Source organism: Erpetoichthys calabaricus, chromosome 13 (assembly GCF_900747795.2).
Source record: "Erpetoichthys calabaricus chromosome 13, fErpCal1.3, whole genome shotgun sequence".
Lineage (NCBI taxonomy): Eukaryota > Metazoa > Chordata > Cladistia > Polypteriformes > Polypteridae > Erpetoichthys > Erpetoichthys calabaricus.
In genome coordinates, this window is record NC_041406.2 from 103,446,954 (window position 1) to 103,464,093 (window position 17,140).

General features: G+C 36.8%; 1 protein-coding gene across 3 annotated transcripts in view; it reads left to right on the forward strand.

The window, feature by feature from the left end:
* The window catches only part of si:ch211-197h24.6 (uncharacterized), a 48,988-nt gene that overhangs the window by 7,732 nt on the left and 24,116 nt on the right, over positions 1–17,140 (forward strand). For all 3 annotated transcript variants that reach the window (XM_028817393.2, XM_028817396.2, XM_051935953.1), the window contains 5 exons: positions 4,660–4,728; positions 7,792–7,816; positions 10,485–10,571; positions 10,661–10,800; positions 11,077–11,196. In XM_028817393.2, coding sequence (XP_028673226.1) covers positions 4,660–4,728; positions 7,792–7,816; positions 10,485–10,571; positions 10,661–10,800; positions 11,077–11,196 — 441 coding nt within the window. The remainder of the gene's footprint in view (positions 1–4,659; positions 4,729–7,791; positions 7,817–10,484; positions 10,572–10,660; positions 10,801–11,076; positions 11,197–17,140) is intronic.

Below are 17,140 nucleotides of genomic sequence, written 5' to 3' on the forward strand. Positions count from 1 at the left end.
AACTAATGGGATAGATATATAGATAGGAAGGAAAGGCAGACAGAGAAGCTGCTATATAATATTACTGTTATTACTATATAGACAGGGAGTTCAGGCAGGCAGAGTGATGAAGGTTAAAAAGAAAAGAAAAATATTTTATCCCCAGCATGGAATTGAACTCTGGTCTCTGAGGCACGGAAAGTCTGCTGCGCTCTAAGTCAGCAAATCTTACTGCTATGCCATGGAAGCTGTTGTATCGCTCTTGAACCTTTTGTGAAAGTGTTTATTTGATCTTTGGACTTAAGGCTTCACACATTTTATAGTTTATTCCTACATTTTGTAACATTTATTACTAAAATATGAAAAAGTTTCTGTTTTAACAATGCGTTTACACAGATTACTGTAGAAATGGAACACATATGAAATGCGTGTGTTCCAAATAACGATCTATTATTTCCACTCTAAAACTTCACTCCCACATAATCAATCAAAGCATGAGCTGGGAGAAGTTCGTGCACGTTCTAAGTCGGTGGGGGGATGGAATAGCCGGCTGCTTGCAGCTTGTTTACCAGCACATTTAGATGACAAAAGACGCTGGGGGAGAGGTGTGAACGGTTTTAAGGTGGGCCGGATCTACGAGTTTTTTCATAGACTCTGGTAATTCTAGTGTTAAGAAAAAGGGATGGAAGTTTAACTAATTTACAGTACATGGACCAATGTGTATGGAGAACCGATGTGTTGCTTGAAGTTAAATTTTAGCAAGAAATTGTTCAAAACTAGTGCTTTCTTTTCTAAAGGAATGAGTCTGTATATACTTATGTGTATAGATGAATTGATTAATGCAGTTGAGAGGACGTTATAGGAATTGGCTCATGTTCAAAAGGGAATGTCACTAATCTTTACCTTGGTCAGTAATTAACTGTAACTGGGCCCATCAATACCATGTTAAATAATGAAAGTAACAGTCATCACGGAAATGTTTGAGAGGCCCGCTACTATTTCAAGATAAGACCTAGAGTGGCATGCAAAAGTTTGGGCACATTTACTTAAAATGTCTGCTACTGTGAATAGTTAAGTGAGCAAAAGATGAACTGATAACTAAAGGGCAGAAAGTTAAAGATGACACATTTCTTTAATATTTTGAGCAAGGTTACATTTTTATTTCCATCATTCACAGGTGCCAAATACCAAAATATGAAAAGGTCCGTAAAGCAAAAATGTATCTTGTTGTAGTACCTATCCTCTTTTTAACTAGTGTGATGTTTATGACCAGAATTTGCTGGTATTTATTTGAATCCATTTTCCCTCTACCAATAACACGTTCCCTGTGCCACAAGCTGCAACATAAGCCCAAAACATGATTGATCCACTCCTATTCGTAATAGTTGGACAGGTGTTCTTTTCATGGAATTCTGCTTCCTTTTTTTCTCCAAACATAGCTTTGCACATTGTGGCTAAAAAGTTCTGTTTTGAATTCATCAGTCCACAGGACTTATTTCCAGAATGCATCAGCCTTGTTTAGATGTTCATTTGCGGTTTAACATACTGAATTTTGTGGCTAGGGTGCAGAAAATGTTTTCTTCTTCTGCTGACTCTACCATTAAGGTTGGATTTGTTCAGGTGTCACTACACATTAGAACAGTGCACCCCCACTCCAGAGTATTTAAATCTTACTGAAGGGATTTTGCAGTCAAACAGGGGTTTTTAGTTGCCTTTCTAGCAATCCAACAACCAGTTCTTTCAGAACGTTTTCCAGACTTCAACTTGATCTCCATCGTTCCTGTTACCTGCCATTTCTTAATATTACAAACTGAGGAGACAACTCCGTGAAAATGCTTTGCTATCTTCTTGTAACCTTCTCCTGCTTTGTAAGCACCAGTTATTTTATTTTTCAGAGTGATAGGCAGCAGCTTAGAGGAGCCCTTAGCCTCTGATTGCTGGGGCAAAGTTTCAGAAGTCCGAGAATGCATACAGCATTGCAATTTGCATCATGATAATCACAACAGCTGTTTAAGAAGAAAGTAGCAGATGTACTTTTATTGTTATTTCCTTCTGTTGTCAGAGCTTGGTACAATTCAAGAGGTATCCACTAAGATGCTGAAAATACTTTAACTGGCATCTGTCCACCTACTGTATATAAACAATTGCTCTACTTCGAGAAAATGGCAATTCATAAAATTAACAAAGTTATAAGCATGTTTTGCAGAGGGGCCATGCAGCTTAACAAAATGTTATAAATTATCATTACCTTTCAGTGTTAATAGCATATATATTGTAAACCATTTGTGTGAATCAGAGCATCATCTTTGATCTTTGTTACTGCTAACAGTAGACGGACTGCATAATTCTTTATAATAGTAGACCTGTTAACCAAAGCAAATGCTTAACTATAGCAGTTTATTGATACACATGTGATCAAATGTCAAATGATATTTCTAGGCCTGGGTATTTGACATTTTTCCTTCATGTACAATCTACAGGAATGGAAATGCTTTGCAACACTGCCATTTTTTTTTTTAGTCATAAATTAAGTACTGAGCTCTTACACAACACAGGTACTATAGAAGTGATGTTTCTTTAGGTCACACACCTTCACTGATTATTGCATTTTGTGATTTTTAACAAGGGTTTACAGTTTTTTGTTTGTGCATCTTTCAATTTTGCATATGTAGGCCAAATGCATTTAATGAGTTATAAATTAAATGTAAAAATTAATTGCTTTTTAATGCAAGAACAACAGTGTGATTTGAAAATTAGAGTAAAAATTCCATCCTTTTACAAAAAATATACAGTTACATACAGTGCTTAATTTGTAAATCTTGAGGATTTGGAGCTTACAGTTTCTGCCTCAGGGCAGAGAGACGCATGTGCTGACAATAGCAATTTCAGTTAAGCCCTGTTAATGATGAGTTATGTCATCAATCTAATAAATATATCAAATCGGGACTGTTTTCGTGTATACTTCCACATATAAGCAGTTCACTTGAATATCTTGCAATCTTAAATTGTTCCTTCATCCACACAGTTGAGAACACTCATATTGGATTTTTAATTCTCCTCTGCCTCGTCTAATTTTACCTCTTAACTTCCAGAACAGCATCTACACCTGCTGCACCAGAGAGAGCTCTTTAAAAATGTATTTAAAAAAAAAATGTAAAATTCATTTTTTGTCATACTGACCTAATGATTTATATTGATTTGTGTGGTTTCCGGTGTTTTTTGCTCCTTTTTTTCTTTAGTAGACACTCATTTAGGTACACCTGTCTTAAACAATGTAGGGCCCCTTTTTATTTACAGAATCACCAAATTTATTTCTCAAAATAAATTTCTTGTTGTGATATGCATAGTGTAAAGATGATTGTGATCAGGGACAGTATTAATACGCGCAGGAACACATCCTCGACAGAAGGCTAAGGGTTCTTGAGATATGGCACGAAAAGTGTAAGAGCATTTTTGTTTGCAACTAAATATTATGTTAAGGCTTGTTTTTTGAAATTGGTTCTTTCTTGTCATTTAAACTTTAGTTGGTTGTACCTGTGCTTTTTGAGCAATGCTTTCTGATTCAATAGTGCTCCTGCAGAAAATTAAAACATAGGGCGAGAAGTCCCTCTGTATTGCAAGCAGTGTGTATTTTGTCAAATGTACCATTTGGACAAAATTCATTGAGGTCATGTTAAAGAATGATTGATATGTCCCCAATCCAGCATTGATTTCAAAACACAGGAAAGCACTGCCTCCTTGTTTTCCTACATTTACAGATATGAACCACTTAATAACCACATATAGTTACGAAAAGGTAGTTGTAAAGTGGTTATCGTCATTAACCAAAACACACAAATCAAGCAAATATACTTCTTCACTAGTAAGTTTGTCCAGTTTTTCCACACATTCTTCAGTTGCCTTGTATCTTCACTTGCAGCCTCACTACTCAGTTTCACATTGTGCAATTTAAAGTACTTCTTAAAAAGCTTGAACCTTCCTGAGCTAGCAGTAAAGTGCACACCATATTCATGTGCAGCTCTTTCTTTTTTAACATTTCAAATACACACATCATCGTTGTGTTGAGGGGGATTCAGTTGTGAGTCTGGTGCGTTATCCAGTTCATAAGCAACTTTTCTGTATCTGATGTGGGTCCTGAATCTCGCTGCTTTGTTAATCTGGTTATATGTTTGTGTGACATAATTTACTCATCAGAAACTCTGTCAAGAGCTTGGCTGCAGTTTGCAGCTCTACACGGTGCTCCTACTACACAACACATGAATGTTCAATGGTTGTCATTACTTTTGAGTAAGATAATCTAATCTTAGCCATAGTGTAAGTTTATTTTATGAGAACAATGCTTGTGGTGTAATGCCAAGGCAGCTAAGCCTCAAAAGATGTATGCAATTTCATTGATTCAATTTCACTTGCTTTTTCATTTAATGTTTCGGTTTGCTTTGTCATCCAACTTGTACTGATTTACATGAAAAGGTCTATATGTATTAAAAAAAAATCTATTTTGTGTAAGTTCTGTTCTCAACAGCAAATATTACATTTCAAGTAGCCAAAGTTTTAACAGCATACTATCCTTAATTTCTTTGGCTTCCATACATCTGTGGGTTTAAAGTGCTTGTAGAACTTGAAAATATATACAGTATACCTATGTATTTATAAAGTAATACTTTTATATTTTAATCACAGATTTGCAAGATAACATGTAACACTGTTTCTCAACTTCAGTTCCATGTGATGGGTGCCAAACACAGAAAGGTAGGAGGTTTTTATAACAGTTTAATTACTTAAAAATATAACACAAAAGAATTTCTTTTTATGTTAAATGCTGTTTTTTCAGTATGTATATTTTTTAAATAAAAAGTGAAAAAAGACATGCATGATAAGGCAAAAGTCTTGTTTTTGTATTTTATATTACTAGTACAGACTTTGATCTTAAGTAGCTGGAAATTTGTTTTTAATAATTGTTGACTAAGTCAAACTCGATACATTTTTGGCAACCTGTACACTGCATAAAAAATTATTCTCGGTTTCTAGGATTCTTTAAATATTCATTTGTATTTGACAAAAGATATCAGGGCCATTTTCTTCATTTAGCTTTGCAGCCCCCAGATTTTTGACTGTAGTATTGCAGATATTATTTCAGGGTGATTTGGTAGATATGGTTTATTGGATTTAGGACTTCAGTCATAAGTCTAGAGTTGGTGTTTATCTGTATTTTAAACACTTCACAGATAATGTGAAGAATGTCTACTTTTGTATATTTAGAGCACAATATGATGTTTTCAAGGTGCTCTATTTGGATGTGGTTTGCTTTATTTTTAATGGGGTTTAAAATATTAGTGTTCTCGGTCATATTCTATAGTGTAATTAGATTTTGGTGTTAACTTGCTGGTCTTTGTTTTCACAGGCAGTTTCAGTATGCTGCCAGCTGGTCAAGCAGAGTGTGTGTTTATATTACAAGCAGTGACGTTTTTTGAGGAACGTAAACATGAACTGGAAATCTTACATGTTTGTCTGGATGTAATTCTAGACATTGCAATGTTCAATAAATATTTGAACATTATATCTTTTAAGATCATGTTTCTATAAATATTATAGATTATTATGGTCTGTGCTCTTCCATCTATGCTAATACCAAATGAATGTGCATTTGGTTGCTGTAATGCCCCTACTCTTTGCAACTGCAAGTCATGAATTATGCCTTATTGGCTGCTGGGCCCAGTCTTCAGTGATTCTGAATAAATTACAGCATTCCTTTTCCATAAATGTTGTGCCATGCCTAAACTGGTTTGGTAACTCACTGTAAAGATGCACATCTGTTTGTAGATGTAATTCTGCAGTGAACTAAAGCCATTACCTGTTGCCTTTTCAGCTGTGTTCCCCCACAATGTTAATATGTTTGAGCACAAGTAGACAGTGTTGTCTAGCTTGTTTTGGCCCGGAGCATGGCAGATTATTGCATTTTGATGCTCTCTTATTTTCGGCTTCGCTGAAGACAAATTCTAGAGTGTTGCTTAGTGGTTACAAAACTGGACTCCTTTCCCACCTTGACTATGTGACCCTGAGCCAGCTATGTAACCTGCCTTATCTCAAAATGTAAGAGTTTAGCAGAGCATCTTATGACATTAAATGCTTTGTGTTCACTCTTAAAGGTATTCTATACAACAAAAAGACTGATAAGGACTACTTGGTTCTTAATGTCTTTTTTTTTTTTTTTATATAAATATTTTGGCATCTTTACGGCATTGCCATCTTTGGTATGAAGCACACAGTGCCCAAGGGCCTTTTTTGGTGGCCCAAATGTGAGTTTACTGTATGAGTTTCATCATACAGTATTATAGTACAGTCAATCCTCAACTACCACTAGTTTAACGTTACTAGAAAATGGTGCAAAAATGAAAAACTTGAATGTAAATACATTAAATCTATGGGATTTCGTTACCACCAAAACTTTTACTAGAGATTATTTAAAATACACTTTTCTGAACAGAATTCTATATTAACATTCTGATATGTACTGTTCATAGCACAGTAACCATGAAATAACCCATAAAATGGAGTATGTAAAATTGGAACATGCAAAACAATTTTTCTCACTGTCATTCGCTAGAATTCTGTGACCTCTTGTACAAACATCTCAAAAAAAGCTTTTTGCTGCTGATGGAAGATGCCGAGATTGGTGAGGTTTCGACATCACCTCTTACACTCTGTCATTCATGGCTGGCAGATGGTGTTGGAGATTGTAAAATGCATACTGGCTGAAATAATCCGACGGCGATGTCTGCTCTGTGCACCACTTGAGATCTTTAAGGGTCTCTGAGTATTGCAGCATAGTAAAGGCGAGTTGATGTTTACCCTTGAGGCTGTGATCTATGATTGGATCAGTAGCCTCGACGTTTTTAGACAGCTGGTTGTAGCAAAAGGCAGCTGACGACTTTCTGGCACAAAGTTTATCGGACATGTTTCTTGCTAGACTGCATCGCTGACTTTGCACACTTGGGCTTTCAGCCCGAAGGACTTACACTATGCTTTGGGAGCATAATTGCAATATAAAACTTGATTTTTTTTTTTTTTAAGAAAAACAATGAAAATCTGTAAAGAATGCATGGGAAGCTTGTTACTCAACAACGATAGGATGAACAGATAGTGGCCACTCCCCAAACTTGTGCACATCACACCTAATTTTTTTTTTTTTTTTTTTATACTTCGTGTAGTTGCGAAGCCCATGATCTACATAGTTGCCAACGCAAAAGTAAAAATTAAGTCACTAATTGCACGAATGCTTGAAGTTAAACATGCAAATGTTAAGGATTGACTGTAATTATAAAATAATCTTATTACCGGGTGGACACTATACAAGCTTTAAAATCATTTTGGTAGGAGCACCTCAAACACTGGCAAATTCTGACAAGCAAAAATTGTCTTCTTGCATTGTCAGTGCATCACACACAGTGTAAGACAGTCATGGAATCAATCCATAACTGTCTTGTTTCCTTCCAAAAGATCCAAAAGTGTCAGAAGCAGTTGGAAAGAAATTGAAGACTGATAACGAGGTTTGAAGGAAGCATTATCATTCTGTAATTTTTACCCATCATCTTGGGTGAAGCATGACTTTCCAACATCTGACTATTACATGCCGATTTTACAATATTCTTGAGGTTGTAAATTAGGCAAATTTGTGAGAAATATTGTATAGTGTCCTCCTAACGTAAAAAGTCATCTTTCAGTAAAAGATGCTTATATAAAAGATATAAAAATGCGTGTGTCTCACTAATATAGTTTTGCTTGTTTTTTGTAAATATGTACACCATCTGACAGAAAGAAGAGGAACTTGGTTTGACTGGTAAGTACATGAAATTGAGTGAAAAGATTTGTCTGTGACTGGAGCCTTCATGACCCCTTGCCTTTGTGCAAGTATGCTGCTATAAAATGAACAGCATAGAAACTGTGGTCACTACTTTTTGGCATAATGCAACACAGTAAGACAGGACCAATGTTTATTACTGTCTTCTTTGTTTGTTGCTGATTGTTGTAATTGTTCTGGGCATTAGGCTCATATAATTATTGACTTTTCAGTGAACTACACCATGGGCATTTTTGCTGTTCCTTAATCTTAGGCCTTCTCTTGCCTGGCCGTGGCAAATATTTAGTTTTCTTAACAGTGAAATTATGATATCCAACTTGCCTGTTGGTGTCCACAATTACTGGCTTAAGGTATTTCAGAAAGCTGAAATACGTGTGCAAGAATCTTTTCTTTTTTGAAAAATTCTTCTTATAGGGTTTATTGCACCCATGTACTCATGGGCCACTTATGTTTATTTAAATTTGTTTTTGAAGTATGCAGATTTATACTGTTTTATTTATGAGAAACTTTCCAGTTCCTTTGTGTTCCACCAAGGCGCACAGCAGAGACCATAATGATTGATACTGTTTTTGTGTACATTTTTATGAGGACAATACCTTTTTATTATAATAACTGGTTTAATCAGATTTAGAAATGAGTACTGTGAATGGTAATTTTTCTGATCTTGGTTGGTAAGAACAGAATATAAAATGTAGAAAAGTTGTTGCATATATAAATGACTCAGCAGGCATTATAACTTTAAGACTGTTTATTATGGCTGCACATATCCATGTGTTATGTAGCTGGCTTGCCAGTCCCAGCTAATGTTATACGTTTTGTTGCTGACTGTATTCCTACTTCATTTTGGGGATACTTTTGCTTATAATGAAGTTTATGTAGTCCTAGCTCACTTTGTTGTATATTTTGCATTGTTGTAAATCCTGTATTAGGGTAACCGACTTAGTCTTCTCAGGGCTAGATGTGAACTATAGGCTTAGATGACCTTGGTAAACTCGCCATTTTAATTTTGAATATTGTTTTCTAAATTTAGAGTTGTTTTAAATTAATTTGGTGGTGTCCATCAGTTATTTGTTTAAAAGGTAAGTCCGCCTTGATATACAAGTATGTTAAGTAGCATTTGTCCTAGGTATTTAATGCATTTACTCTCCAGTTAGTGCACACATCATTGCAATTATTTTAAGGCAAGATGGTAGATATCAACATATTGTGTGTTTGTAAGCAGAACTACAGGTTTAATCGGCTTTCAGTGCAGCATGGTAAACATCATCAGCAACAACACTCCTTTATGTGTTGTATGACATTTTAATACATGTATCAAGAATGAACCATACTCCAAAAACATCCAATTATCATTATGGTCAGCGGTGTAGTATTGGTAAATTGTCTGGTGAGTGGTAACACCACTTGGCTCCAAAGCTGTCAACCAACCAACTAACATTTCGCTAGAACAGTGAAGCTGAAGGAGGGATAGCAGAAAACCAAAAATCTCCTGCTTTGTCACAAAGGTCTTTGATCCAAATCTCTTTTTGGTTCTGTGTACTTAAAAATTGAGAAAGTATGACTACAGTGGGCTAAGGACCACAAATACTGGGCACTAAGGAATTGGAAAAACATTGTTCAGCCCATAGGCTAACAATTCCTGTTGGTTTACGCTAATAAGCTTTCCAGGATATTGTGGGTAACAAACCTTTAATTCATGAATACATTGTTCAGGGGGTGGTAGCAGTGCATTTGTACGCATTATGCATTTGTGGAACCTTAATATCAGAATAATAAGATTGCGAGCAACTGGATTGCAGAGTATCTTGGTGCATTCTTTCAAGGCAACAATTCACTCTGTTATGGGTGGGCATGTTAAACAGATTATTGTGTGTCTCAAAGCAAAAAAGGTAGATGAATGATTTAAGGAAGATGATTGGCAAATCATCTTAATGCAACTACCTAATGAAAAAGAGCAAGCCATCTGGTGTACAGATTTTCTTCAATTTCATTTACAGCAGCAATATGACATTGTTGAGATGGGTTGGGACGTAGAAGTGACTCTTCTCCATTGGGTACTTGAGCAAGGCCCTTAACCTGCAATTGCTTCTTCCTGTGTATGAAGTTAATCTGCATCTATCCTTGCTAGATGGTCCTCCAACTTGCAGGGAAAACTTGGGGGTTGTTGGCAGGATTGGCACACCAGCCACCACAAAAAACCTGTATGTGTAATTGGGACCCAATCCGGGTGGTTCGTCATGTGGTGGGTGCGGCAATGCGCTGTAAAATCAGCACATGCTCCTGACCTCCTCCTCCTCCTCCTCCTCCTCCTCCTCCTCCTCCTCCTCCTGTTGGGACATAGGCCAGCATTTATTTGGCTAGCCTTTAACTCCTAGTAGCGTCCATGTACTTAGAAATTCTGATTAAATTGAGAATCTGCTCTCTGTTAGGTACCTAATAAAGTGGCCATTCACTGAAGTATAATATGTTGGAATATTAAATATTAAACTGAAGTTTTTTTTTTCCCTCTCTATCTCACATCTATATGTTGGTGGTATCAAATTTCATTTTTTTTTTTTTTGTTTGACGGCTTTAAAGCAACTGCTAATTTAGCCAAATATTTTGTTGTAATTTCTACTGCTTTTTTGTTTTTTTTTTTTTCTTTTAGCGAATAAGAAAATAATTCGCACAGGTAAAAAATCGAAGAGCCTCCAACAGTATTTTAAAAATTCATCACTTGGAGAACCAGTAGTTGGTAAGCTTATGTTACTGCATATAACACCTGTTCTTTAGTGGAGTGATGTTTTGTTTAAATTGTAAACTTGCTGTCTGCTTATCATGTAGGTCTCCAGTATGTTGTCGAGTACCGTAGCCGTAATGAACTAATTCCTGACAAATACCTTTGTAAATTGTGTGACGTTCGATCGGGGCAGGTTGGAATGATATCCCACATTACTGGTTGGAAACATTGCTTTAATTATTTGGTAAGCAAGTACATTTTTTTTTTGATAATTATGGTTGCATCACATCTGCTGTGCACAGTGCTGTTACACCTCACCACTTACTGTACAATAATATAATTAGGTTGAATAATTATTCACTATTTAATGCAGCGATTTTTTTTTCAGATACATATCTTGAGTTGAAGTTTTTATAATACTGCACGGCAGTGTTGTGTTCTGTTAGATTTATGTGCAATGAACTGTTTGGTTTGTTTTACGTAAGATTCACTTTTATATTAAATTCTTCTTTTTATTTAGAAAAAGAAACATCCAGAAATGCTTCCATTAGATAATACAAATGTCAAAGTGAAATTGCATCCTCTTATAAAGGAAAAGGCTCAGCTTGTAGAAAAAAAGGATGGAAAAGGTAAAGTCCAGGTAAGTCTAGAACTCCTATCTTTCGGGTGCTTTCAAGGCAATATTATTGCTGTGACTAATATTGTATTATCTTTAATTGATAAGATAGTAATGATAACCACACTGCTTAAAAAATGTCTGTTGCTCTTACAGTTGTAATAATAGTCTGTGCTCTGCTGAAGACTTAATTAAGCCATGGGTCCTTTTTTTAACTTATTTTTACAAAATCTCACTAGTAATTATAAACAATTTTAATATATTAATTAGGTAAAGATTTCATTTTTATAACATTTCTTTCAGGGTAGTGCAGTGGTTAGTTCTGCTTCTTGGGTTCAAATCCCACTTAAGAAATTGTCCATATGGAGTTTATGTATTCCCATCTGCATATGGGTTTACCCCCACATCCTGAAAGTCTGTGTTAAAATAATTATCAAGTCATTGCAGACCTAGTATAAGTAAGTGTGGGTTTGCCTTTTGATAAAATTGTTCCTAGTTATTCCTGTCTTGCACCTAAGGCCACAGAGATGTAAAATGGCTAATAAGCATAATAATTTTAAACTATTTAAATTACTGAATCCAGTTTTGAGCTCATGTGTTGTTAGCAAGAAGCTTGGGGTATTCTTAAAATTTGTAGAAACTTATTAAATTTATGTAATGTGAGTTAGTAATAGTGTTGATTGGCAAAAATGTAATATGGTGTTTTTCACAGCATATATGCTGTGTTTGCCGGAGACCTACTTTGCTGAATATTTCCCTGGAAATTTGCCGTATGGCCAGCTTAGGCAAACATTTATTTCCCAGCCCTATGATGCTTTACGAGACCAGTATAACTTCTCAGAGCTGTTGCAGCCATGTACACACCTTTCATTCTTGCCTACTATAAGGTTGTTGCTGCTAAAATCATTTTAAATGTAGACTTGTGACTGTGGACAATTTCTCCAGTTTTGAGGCTCACCTGTTTAAAATTGATCTTACAAATTCTGTACTGTGTTCACTGGTTTATAGACCTTATAATAAGGATTTTGTCCTGGTGTTTTCAGAGTTCTTACCTTTCTTGGTGTCACACGCAGACACACTTTGTAGCTCTACTAATAACCTGGGGTCTCATGCATAACGCCGTGTGTAGAATTCACACTAAAACATGGAGTACAGACAAAAGTGGAAATGTGTGTATGCACAAAAAAATCCAGATGCATAAATCTGTGTGAATGCCAACTTCCACGTTCTTCCACTCCATAAATCACGGTCAGCGTGAAAAGTAATGCACGCGCCTGCTGCCCCACCCCAACTCCTCTCAGAATTACGCCTCTTTGAATATGCAAATCAATATAAATAGCCCTTAAGCTTGGCGCTCTGTGAAAAGGCAATGGCAAAAGCACAGGGGAAAACAGAAGAATTTCAGCGAATGCCAAGTAGAGGCAAGGAAATACTTTTTGTTGGTTTAAACAGTGGGATAAACAACAAAAGGAAGTTGATCAAGTGATATAGAGTGTCGGAGAGAGTGCGAGTGAGTGAGCAAGAGAGAGAGTCCAAGCAGGGGTGTTTTGGCCGACACTCGGTGGGGCAGAAGGAAGCGGTTGCTTCAGCTGTGCAGTCAAGGAGCTGGAGTGACCAGAAGAAGTAAACATTTAGTTTACTATTACTGTGCATTCTATGGTATAATTAACTATTTTTGTTCTTAAAAATCTTTTAAAATTTTTTTTATATAAATTTTCGTACATCTCGTACGGTCCGGAACTTATTAATCGTATTTTCATACAATCCTATGGGGGAAATTACTTCGGGTAATTACCAGAGGTTCCACTGTACTTGATATAATTTTCTTGATGATAGGAGTTAAAGCATGTTATTAAACATGGGTACACGGTGGAGCAGTGATAGTAATGAGCCGACGCCCTGTCCAGAGATTGTTCATTCCTCACGCAAGATGCTTGTGACGTGCACGACCTTCGATGAATACTTTATTGCAGCAGTACTGTCTCTTTCAAACGTACTAACCGCCAATTCCTGTCCTTCCTTTTCTTTCTCCAGTAACCAATCACCAATCGGCTCTCTATTAGATGTTAAGCCATCTGTAAGCCTAGAACGGCGATTCTTAAAAGTTTTAAGGAACACTGACATATCTTCGTAGTACATGTTTAATTCTATCTATCTATCCTTCCAGTGTCACGCCAGCCCCAGCAAGAATACAACGCAAGGCAGGAACATTCCCTGAACTAGCTAGCGCTGCGACACAGTGTTCTGACATGTTTAAATAATTTATATTGTTAATAATTAAATGATATTAACATTTTATCTGTATAATGTAATAAACATATTTTGCTTCATTTCATCTTAAAAATGATATTGTCATATGTAAATACGCGCTTTATAAAGTGGCTCAGGTTGTACAATATTACAACTGTATCGCAAGTTTACAGTGATGTAATTGTACTAATAAGTACAAATAGTTCTACAAGGAGCACTTGATGGACTGATTGAGTGCGTTCGTTTATAGTTCTTGAGATGAAACTATTTCTGAACCGCGAGGTCCGTACAGAATAGGCTCTGAAGAATTTGCCGTATGGGAACAGTTCAATACACAGTGAGCATGGCTGAGGCGGCGTCTGCTTGATGCTGTATACTGATAATTCTCTTTGAGATCAGCTGCTGTAGAGCTGTGATTCCACACTTGGATACAGTGGGATCAATACTCTGAGTGGTGCATTGAGAGGAACAATGCTAAAGCAGCTATGGTATTTGGAATAGTTTGGCCATTCCTTGGACCATTATGCCGTTGCAGGTTAATGCCTTAAACTAATAAACTATATGTAGTTAATTTCAGTGTATATGATAAAGCCACGTCAGAGATGTGGATATAAAAAAAGGGAAACCACACTGGGTTGGAGCATTGCTTTGACGCTGGGTGCCGTTAGTTTGCAAAACCGAGCGGAGAACTTGCGTATACCAAGCATTTAGCTGGTGTAAAAATGTGCGTGGCTTTACGCCAAGTTTAAGTTTTATACATTGCGATCTGAGCGTGGAAACAGGAGTGTGCAACATTTTTGTGCGTACACACCGTTTATACATGAGGCCCCTGGAGATGTCTGATGCTGGCAGTTTTGATCACGTTGCAGTTGTTTTTGAAATTAAGTTTTTGTGTTTGCCCATCAATTTCACTAAACCACAACATCATTCATGCAGTATAAGTGCTGACAAGGCACAACTGTTCTCTGATATCTTCACATGCTTTCATTTACCCTTGCTGTTGGAAGCCCTCTCTGTGTGTTCAGATATTACTGATATATTTAAGCTTCTATATCTCACTTGTAAGGATACTCTGGATCTGGTTGCACCCTTAAAGTTGAGGAGAGCCAAGGTAAAAGCCAGTGTTCAACCCTGGTTAAATGACCCCACTCGTGCTCTCAGACAGGAATGCAGGCAGGCAGAGCAGAGGTGGAAAAAGGACAAACTGTAGGTCTCTGATGAAATTCTAAAGAACTCGGTGGAAGTCCTTTCAAGAGGCTGTCAGAGCAGCAAAATCAAATTTCCATCTTGTTTGATTACTAATAACGCCTCGAGGCCTAGGGTGCTGTTTAGCACCATAAACTCTCCTAAACCCACCTATCTGCAGCTTCCCTGAGAGTACTCCTCAAACCTGAGGGCTTTTTTCAATTTTTTTTTTTTATAAATCTAAGCCATTCGATCGAGCATTACTGTTCCAGGTGTTGATCATTGTGGGATAACACCAGCCGCTTTAAGGCCAGTGCATAGCCATTTTACTTCCTTTCAATATATTTTCTCTTCTCAGCTAGGTGATATAATCCTGCATATGAAACCTTCCAATTATCCGCTACATATTTTACCCTCACGCCTATTTAAAGATATTTTCAGAGCTAATAGTCAACAACTGTCTAATATCTGGTATAATACCAGACAATTTTAAACATGCAGTTGTTCTGCCTCTGCTGAAGAAGACCACTCTTGATCCTATAGCTCTTTCAAACTATTTCTAATCTCTCATGTTTGTCTAAAATTATGAAAAAAGTGGTTTCTTTGCAGTTCCTTTCATATCTGGAGTATAACAATTTATGTGATATGTTTCAAACAAGTTTTAAAAAACATATTACTGAATCGGCTTTGCTGAAGTTGACAAATGATATTCTATTAACCTTGGGCTCTTCTGCAATCTTAGTTTTATTGATTTTTAGTGTGGCATTTGACACAGAGGACCATGGGGTTCTGTTAAAATGGCTTGAGGATGAAGTAGGCATTCAAGGCTATGCATAGAAATGGTTTGACTCCTACCTTAAACATAGATGTATGTCTATTAACATAGATGGTAACTTCTCTCAGCCAGCACCTCACACACAAGGCGCCCCACAAGGTTTTATTCTGGGTCCTCTTCTATTTTCCCTTTGTCTGCTCCGTCTGAGGACCATCTTTCAAAAACATGTGGGAATGCCCACATCTGCTCTGTTGTGCGTTCAGCTGGTTCAAAACGCTGCAGCTAGTTTTTTAATTGGGTCTAGAAAAAGGGATCGTATCTCCCCTGTTTTAGCTTCTCTCCACTGGCAACTGGTGAGGTGTCGCATCGATTTTAAAATCTTGTTTGTTTTTAAAGCCTTGCATGGTCTTGCTCCAAAATACATCTGCAACCTCCTTCACCCCTATGCGGCATGAAAAGCATTGAGGTCATCGGAACAACTACTTCTTGTAGTTTCCAAGATCTTGACTAAAGTCTAAGGGAAGACAGAGCTTTCTCAGTTATTGCTCCTATGCTTTGGAATGACCTACCTTTCTACAGTAGGTCTTCATCCTTTGTTGAGGTTTTTAAAAGTTGGCTTAAGACCTACTTGTTTGTTTTTTTTTTTTTTTTACCACCTTTCACTCTGTGTAATGGGATTGTGGGGGATGTTTTAATTGGTTACTAGTTTGCTTCTGTATGATTGTTTGTATTGTTTATTTTAATGCTTCCTTGTACAGCACTTTGGCGCAACCTCTGTTGTTTTAAATGTGTTTTTATGAATAATCTAATCTGATATGACCATAGCTGGGTCGGAAGCACAAGAAGAAAAAATTCAGTTTCAGCTACTGAAATGCACTAAACCGCCCAATCCCTCCAGCCCCCCACTGAAGCGTTTGACAGTGTTGTGTGATAATTTTCCCAGTCTCTGACCACACAAGTATCTTCCACTTGCTGTTGTTCCAATCCCTAGGGCTCTTTGATTGCTGTATGTGAGTCATCTGTGATCATAAAAAGGAAAAAATGGGTGCTGAAGCCACAAACCTTGAGAATACGTTTTTTAAAAAAAAAAAAAAAAATTGGGAATGGTCTCCCCTAGACTTTTTCATATAATTTCCGGTCTTTAATAATGTCTGTCATTTACGTTGAATGCGGAAAACTCACACTGTTGGTCCAAAAGATTATGATAAGCTAACACCCACCTGAGAGAGTAACCATGGAGCACACTCACCCCCCAGCCCCCACCCCCATGTATTGTGCCTACATGACCACATGGTAATACCCGAACTATTCCATAGTGACGTTTACACAGTTTTTTTTTTTTTTTGTATCTCACACCCTCATACACTTGTATCATAAGAGCATCCCTTGTCTATGATGGACCTGGTTTTAAATTAAAATTCGTTAAAGTGGCAAAAGAAATGGGTAACTGTACTGCTGCAACAAAATTGGATGTGTCTGAGAAACTGGTGTGAGATTGGAGGAAGCAAGAAGATGTAAAAAAAAAAAAAAATTTATGTAAGTCTCGTTTTTGAATGGGTGTATAAGTTGGGGTCTGATTTTTATGATCGATTTTTCGGGTTTCGAGACCTGATTTATACGCAAGTATATACGGTAATAATATATTGAACAATTATAAAAGTAAACTTGAATAAAAGGTTCAAGTACCACTTCTGGTTAACAGAAATAGCCCAAACGTTTAAGAGAAATCTACGTTTTTGTACCTAACACTTGTATGCA